The sequence below is a fragment of the Rhinoderma darwinii genome, chromosome 5 (assembly GCF_050947455.1).
Source record: "Rhinoderma darwinii isolate aRhiDar2 chromosome 5, aRhiDar2.hap1, whole genome shotgun sequence".
Lineage (NCBI taxonomy): Eukaryota > Metazoa > Chordata > Amphibia > Anura > Rhinodermatidae > Rhinoderma > Rhinoderma darwinii.
In genome coordinates this window covers 151,026,981-151,034,431 of record NC_134691.1, presented here as the reverse complement: position 1 = coordinate 151,034,431, position 7,451 = coordinate 151,026,981, and the positions used below count along the sequence as shown (strand labels likewise).

The window sequence follows — 7,451 nt, the reverse complement described above, 5'->3', positions numbered from 1 at the left end:
ACATCTGAAAGAAGTGCCCTGCATATAATGTATATAAGTGTCCTGCATATAATGTATATAAGGGTATGTTCACACGGCCAAATTTCAGACATATACGAGGCGTATTATGCCTCGTTTTACGTCTGAAAATACGGCTCCAATACGTCGGCAAACATCTGCCCATTCATTTGAATGGGTTTGCCGACGTACTGTGCAGACGACCTGTTATTTACGCGTCGTCGTTTGACAGCTGTCAAACGACGACACGTAAAAATACAGCCTCGTCAAAAGAAGTGCAGGACACTTCTTTGGACGTTTTTGGAGCTGTTTTCTCATAGACTCCAATGAAAACAGCTCCAAAAACGGACGTAAAAAACGCCGCGAAAACGGCGCGAAAAATGCGAGTTGGTAAAAAAAACGTCTGAAAAGCAGGGTCTGTTTTCCCTTGAAAACAGCTCTGGATTTTCAGACGTTTTGGTTGACTACGTGTGAACATACCCTAAGTGTCCTGCACTTCTTTTGACGAGGCTGTATTTTTACACGTTGTCGTTTGACAGCTGTCAAACGACGACGCGTAAAGGACAGGTCGTCTGCACAGTACTCGGCAAACCCATTCAAATTAATGGGCAGATGTTTGCTGACGTATTGTAGCCTTATTTTCAGACGTAAAACGAGGCATAATACGCCTGAAAATAGGTCGTGTGAACCCAGCCTTAGACTTCAAGACTAATAAAGATGGAGACACACAGGGCAATCCTGCTGCGGATAAACTAGCCATACATGAAGGTGACCTTACTGGACATCATTATGCAAATTCTCGTTTTTTGGCTTGCAGCGTGCCCAATTTAGAGGGGTTTTCCACGTTCTGACAAATTATGATCTATCCGCCGTGTATGATCGGTGCGGGTCTGTGTATAGGAGTGCAGCACGAAGCGCCACTGGTTTGACTGTAGATGTCCCGCACTGTGGAATATGTTAGCATTATAAAACAACAAAAATACCTCACAAATCTTTTTTGTACATTCTTTCCATATCCACAACAGAATCAGCCTGTTTGTTTACCAGCAGAGTACTGAAGTAGTTTAGGGTATGTTCACAAGGGGCTTTTTCCCTGCATTTTAGCCTCAGAATTATGCATCACTTTTTTTGTAAAAATGGCTGGAAAATATTTTCCTGCAATTTAAAAAAACTTTATAGAATTAACCTGTTAAGGTACTTTGTGCAGAGAACAAATCTCAAGACCACTGGATACATATACAGTCTAATGTTTAAGAAAAGCATTTTTGACCATTAAAATGCATACGCGTAAACACTCTTTTAGACCTCATGCACACGACAGTAGTGTTTTTTACTGTCCACAACTACGGATCTGTAGTCATCCGCATATCTGCCATGCTGTCCGCAAATACGGTCCGTAGTGCATCCGTATTTACAGACCCCCAAAAAAGGAGGCTAGAAATGAGGTCACCAACTTGTCCTAACCCCTTGAAAAGGTCACATGATCGCTCAGATGCCATTTTCTCGAGAAATCCCCTGCCGTCGCATAGCAACGCTTACGCAATTACGGACAGCTACGGATGAACATCCGTAGCCATTCGCAATTTTGCACGAACCCACAGTCTTCTATGGACGTCGGTGCCGCAGTTGCGGACAGGAATAGGACATGGTCTATAGTTTGCAGATCATTTCTACGGCCTGGACACACATCCGTAAATATACGTGTCAGTGGCCTATAAAAAAAATGGTTTTGTAGATTATCTGTAATTACGGATCCTTAATTATGGATAAAGAACACGGTTGTTTGCATGGGGTCTTACCCTAAAACATATTCATTATTTGTTTGAACAATTTGTATGGTCATATGTTGAGTATTTTCCCCAGAACTCCCATGACCTAGCCGTGCACTAATAATGCACTACTTCTGTGAAGTTTTTGGCAGGTATATTTATACAATTATGGAATCCTATACACAAAAAAAAAAGTCTCCTATGTGGAATATGAAAATGTTCATTGAGGCTACTTCTAACGATGACCACCGTACTTGGCAACCCAGTCTGTTCTTCCATGAATTGGTTGTTGGCGGTTTAACACAGACAGATTTTTCGCTGCTGGTTTGTAAGTAGGAGCAGCAAACTGAGAACGCGCAGCTTTTGTTTTCCATGTGTCGTAATCTAAAATAGAAAGAGGATAAAAAGCACATGACCGTTACAGAATTTCATTTTCAGTACAATGTTAGTGTGACAATAGGAAAAGTTTAGAACACACAGTGAGAGCATAGGGCTGTGTCCACATTTCGTTATGTGAACATGTTTGGCGTATTCCCTGGAAAAACTCCTGGCGCATAGGCTGAATGTAGCAATAGGCCTCCATTCACCTGACAAGGGCCAACAATGTTGTTTTGGCTTCCATCGGTGTGGTAGGAGTCAACATATTTATTTTTACTGTACAGTAAAGCGTAGCAGTATACCGTGTTGGTATTCTTTATTTTTTAAATGTGGCCAATGGCTGACGTATGCCAATTAATGACTATACATTGGCATACCTCAGAGGTAAAAGTCTACCCCCTACGTATACCTCTGACGTATACCCATAGTGTAATGTGAATAGAGCCTTAGCCCCTGTTCACGTCACGTTTGTAACATAGGTTTAGTGTGTACCCCAGGAAAGAACTACACTATTCGATATTACGGGATCCCGCAAAAAAGAATACCGCGCTGTCTGTTTTTTATTCCACTGTATGAGCTATTCATGACGTAATCGTTAAGTGGATGCCACAATAGCCTATGGGTGACGGCTACTTATGACGGGTGCTTGACAGTAGAATCCGTCACCCATAGGTTATAATAGCATGTTTATTGCATACGTCATGTAAAGGTCATGAGTCTAAGACGTATATATTAAATGTATCCCATAAGTCTACGGTTGACGAATGCCTAACGGTGTCATCCATTACAGCCTACGTTTAACTTATACGTCTGGAGCTTTTCACGGCGTATACAGAATGTTAAATGTAGGCTAAAACAATGTGAAATGGAGCCTTAGGGCGGATTCACATGAACGTGAATTGCGTCCGTGCAGGCCGCGTGGTTTTCACGCGGCTCGCATGGACCAATAGAAGTCTATGGGGCAGTACAGACAGTCCGTGCTTTTTGCGCGTTTGTCCGCTGCGTAAAAAGCGCGACATGTTCAATATCTCGGCGTGTTTTGCGCATCACACACCCATTGAAGTCAATGGGTGCGTGAAAACCACGCATGCCGCACGGAAGCACTTCCGTGCGAACTGCCTGTTTCGCACAACAGCTGTCAAAAGGATGAATGTAAACAGAAACGTGCTTTTCTGTTTACAAACATCCAAATGGCGTGTCATAATGATGGCGGCTGCGCGAAAAGCACGCAGCCGCGCATCATATGCTGCTGCCACACGGAGCTGTCAAGTGGCTTTTGCGCAGGCAAAACGCTGCGTGTTTTGCGTGCGCAAAAACGCCACGTTCGTCTGAATCAGCCCTAAGATGTACTGTACGTCAGTAAGCTTGGCCATTTGTGCTCCGGACTCTCCTGCCTTTAGTTTTTTACATAAGAAAAAGCCACTTCATGTCAGTTATACAAGCTCCCAAGAGGCTATATCTCTGCCAGTTGGTCAAGCACAGAGCATACAAGTCGTTCTGTGTCCCTACCACTTCTGCCTGTTAGTACACTCTTACACAATACTTAAATGAGTGCTGAGGCTGCTGTAATCACAGGACTCTATTAGCTGGCAAGCTCTGTCTACAGACATACAGACAGCTTGTAATTCCCTGGGTAGGATATTTAAGCTATTTTAGCCATGTCTCTCTCAATCAACCCCTAAAGCTGAAATCTGTAAAGACTATGTAAAGTGCTGTAGCAGTTCAATTCATCCTACTCTGCCCCATATTGAAATCAATGGAGAGTCCATCCTGCAAGTGAATGCAGCAACATTATAGTATAGAACACTTTTTTAATTTTTTTTATTCTAGATGAGAAACTGGAATTTCCACACTGAGATGCATATGCACTGGAGGTTGGCATTAAACTATGTCCGTAAAAGTTGTAGATGTAGCAGAGCTCAGAACATATAGTCTCTGCTAATCACATTTTCATTTTCTAAACAAGGCCAAAGTGTGAGCCAGTGCAAGATACTGTAAATACTATTATACTTTATATGTCTTCTATCTTAACATCAGCTGTTGTGAAAGCCCAAGCTGGGCACATTGCAGACCACTGCTATAAATACAGGTAACCCGCATGGAGACGCCCACCCGTCGCTGCAGTTAAAATGATCTTCTCAAAAAAGAGGGACAATATGCTTAGAATATAAAAAAATTCAAAGACGGTCATAGAAAAATCTGGTCTAATGTAGATCAGGGGTGGTCTTCTCAGAGAGGTGGTCTTTTAGAGAGGTTTCACTGTATATAAAAGTTGACCCAAAAACATAAAAATATACAAAGAACATAATGCATGGGAGCACTGAAAGTACACATTGGCTCTACAATCGAAGGCTGAAAAGTAGAAGCCTACACATACAAGCCTATTTCATGATGTACAACAGTGACAAGAACGGAAGGAGAGGGAATATTAGGAAGGGCTGTTATAGGACAGACGCAGACCCAGTACGCTTCTATCAGGAGAGAGATTACCTGGGATATTCTCTATTACTGCCTTTTGGCAGTTGGGTTTTGGTTTGATAATTTTTGGTTTACTGTTCACAGCATCACTGTTGAGTGGTAAAGCTAATAAGAATAGAGAAAAAAGCAGAAAAGAAGTAACAGGAAAGAGTAGGTTACAGAACAAGTACAGTATATTATGTGTAAGAAGCAATTTATCTCCGTGTTCCCTCGTATTACAATTTCTGCCTTAAAAGAGATCAGTGTACACAACCATAACCCATTCTAGTAGAAGAGGGGTTTGCATTTTATTTCCTGGTGGTCCAGGATTTATGAGGGGTTTATATATTTTATTTCCTGGTGGTTTAGGGTAGAATGGGGGTTAGTACCTGCTGGCACAGCTTTTTTGCTATGTGTAAATGTAATACTCCAGGTGCCTGGTCTAATTCACCTTGGCTGTTAAAAGTGAACTGCCCCTTTTAGGTTAATCTAACAGGGCTTTGGCCTCTTGCAAATGGTGTTCATATATACAGTACCCCTTGAAAAAGCTACCGCGAAACGTGCGTCGGGGCTCCTGGTGTGGAGTTCATTTTAGGCTATTCATACTACACATGGGTTGGTATAGTTTCTGGGACCGTACTTTGATTTATGGTGACTTCCTGGTTTCTATTTAGCTTTATACACATTGTACTTTGTTTGCTGCCATCCCTGTCTATATATTGGTGGGTCAATTTCATGTTGTTGTGCGACGACATGGGTGTCTGAACCTTATGTGTGCTTTGCAGATTTCCTCATATTATACACATACAGCTTGTTTGACTAAGTGACCCGTATTGCTGCTATATATACACAGCACTTTTGTGTATGTGTTATCTTTTGAATAGCCCTTCTGTTCTCTAAGTCAGTGTATTTTAATTGTCTGTTCCATTTTAGGTCCTGATGGCCAACATGTTTTTATGATTTATTGTAATAAAGGATTCATACATTTTTGCAGATACAACTTGTATTTGGTGTTATTCTTCCCTCAGTGGAGGTGTGATATGTCCTCACATTCAGTTATGGGTATTCAATATATACACATTATCTTACAAGCACCTGGCATATACATTAGATATAGGCCAAAAGAGCATCTTTTTTGCGGTCAGGCTGGTATACGTCTGTATATCTCTTTTTCTGCTGTATAAAATAACGTAATCAACTACGCAATTCTATAAAGTAGTATTGAATAAAAAAAAATTATTTTTTTTTTACAATGGACGCCTACGGGCAATGTATGCCATTACAGTGGAATATGTCGGAGGTACACGTCAGGACAGTCTGATTAGGGCCTTATAATTAACCTCGTCAATGGTACGTGTTACTGCACACTATCCAATCAGTGCTTACATTGTCAGACTGTGTAGGGAAACACCCTATTGACAAGGGGAATGATATCATATACGAAAGAACATTGAGAATAGTTCAAGATTTCAAGGATGGGTTCTAGATACCTTCAAGCAAAAATGATAACCCAGAACCTGTAAATATAATAAAAGTATTATAAATAATATTCTAAATATAAATCAGTATTCTTGCAGACAAATGTCTTACTTGTTGCAGGTCCAATTGGTGCAAGTTGTATTCTCTGTCCTGCTGATCCAACTTCCTTCTTATGGAATGAAGGAATGTATCCTCCGGTTGTATTGTATGCAGGGCCGACAAGTCCTCCGAAAGTTCCTGCAGAAAGCAGATGGCAATATAATACTGACTTTATCTTACAGTGGTTAGTTCTACATCTGCCTTTCGGTTAGATGTTTGATAGTCTGGGTATCCTGTTGGTGGTAAATCTGCTTAGAATACTTAGTGACCGCTAATACACTATTTTTACTGCGGTCACTAAGGAGCCCTATACACCTTTTTACGGCGCTGCAGAATAAGCCCGGCATTAATGTCCCATGTCGGCAGGAGTGGATGTTCAGGCGTTTAATGACTGCTGAGCTCCTTCACTAACAGCCGATCCCGGCACTTTAACACGTTATAACCCCAGTCAATAGTGACCGCAGCACCTGAGTGGTTTACAGAGAGGGCTCCCTCTGTAATCCTATTGGTGACCTAGCGGCTTGATTGCAGGGTGCCGATGGGATGACATGGCAGCCAGGGGAATAACAATGGCCTCCAGGTCAGCCATGCACAGAAGCCGAATAGACCGCCTGTCTGTGTGAAACGAACAGGAATAGCACATTGCAATACAGACGTATTGCAATGTATTATAGAAGCAATCAGATGATCACAGGGTTAAGTCCCCTACTGGGACAAAAAATAATAATTTTTCAACATATGCATCATATGTCCTAGGGGGAGCTACACTGGCGGATTCACTTGTTGAGAAGGATCTGGGTGTACTTGTAAATCATAAACTCAATAACAGCATGCAGTGTCAATCAGCTGCTTCAAAGGCCAGCAGGATATTGTCGTGTATTAAAAGAGGCATGGACTCACGGGACAGGGATGTAATATTACCACTTTACAAAGCATTAGTGAGGCCTCATCTAGAATATGCAGTTCAGTTCTGGGCTCCAGTTCATAGAAAGGATGCCCTGGAGTTGGAAAAAATACAAAGAAGAGCAACGAAGCTAATTAGGGGCATGGAGAATTTAAGTTATGAGGAAAGATTGAAAGAATTAAACCTATTTAGCCTTGAAAAAAGACGACTAAGGGGGGACATGATTAACTTATATAAATATATTAATGGCACATACAAAAAATATGGTGCAATCCTGTTCCTTGTAAAACCTCCTCAAAAAACAAGAGGGCACTCCCTCCGTCTGGAAAAAAAAAGGTTCAACCTGCAGAGGCGACAAGGCTTCTTTA

The 7,451-nt window shown here is 41.6% G+C and overlaps 1 protein-coding gene across 5 annotated transcripts in view; it reads right to left on the bottom strand.

Annotated features, from left to right (window-relative positions):
* Positions 1–341: 341 nt before the first annotated feature.
* MAK (male germ cell associated kinase) overlaps positions 342–7,451 on the bottom strand; it is a 63,650-nt gene continuing 56,540 nt past the window's right edge. For 3 of the 5 annotated variants that reach the window (XM_075826641.1, XM_075826640.1, XM_075826643.1), the window contains 4 exons: positions 6,192–6,317; positions 4,635–4,727; positions 2,021–2,150; positions 342–1,152 (listed from right to left, as the gene is read on the bottom strand). In XM_075826641.1, coding sequence (XP_075682756.1) covers positions 1,110–1,152; positions 2,021–2,150; positions 4,635–4,727; positions 6,192–6,317 — 392 coding nt within the window. In that variant the 3' untranslated portion in view covers positions 342–1,109. Of the gene's footprint in view, positions 2,151–4,634; positions 4,728–6,191; positions 6,318–7,451 lie in introns of all 5 variants that reach the window. The other 2 variants (XM_075826642.1, XM_075826644.1) reach the window with 2 other exon arrangements.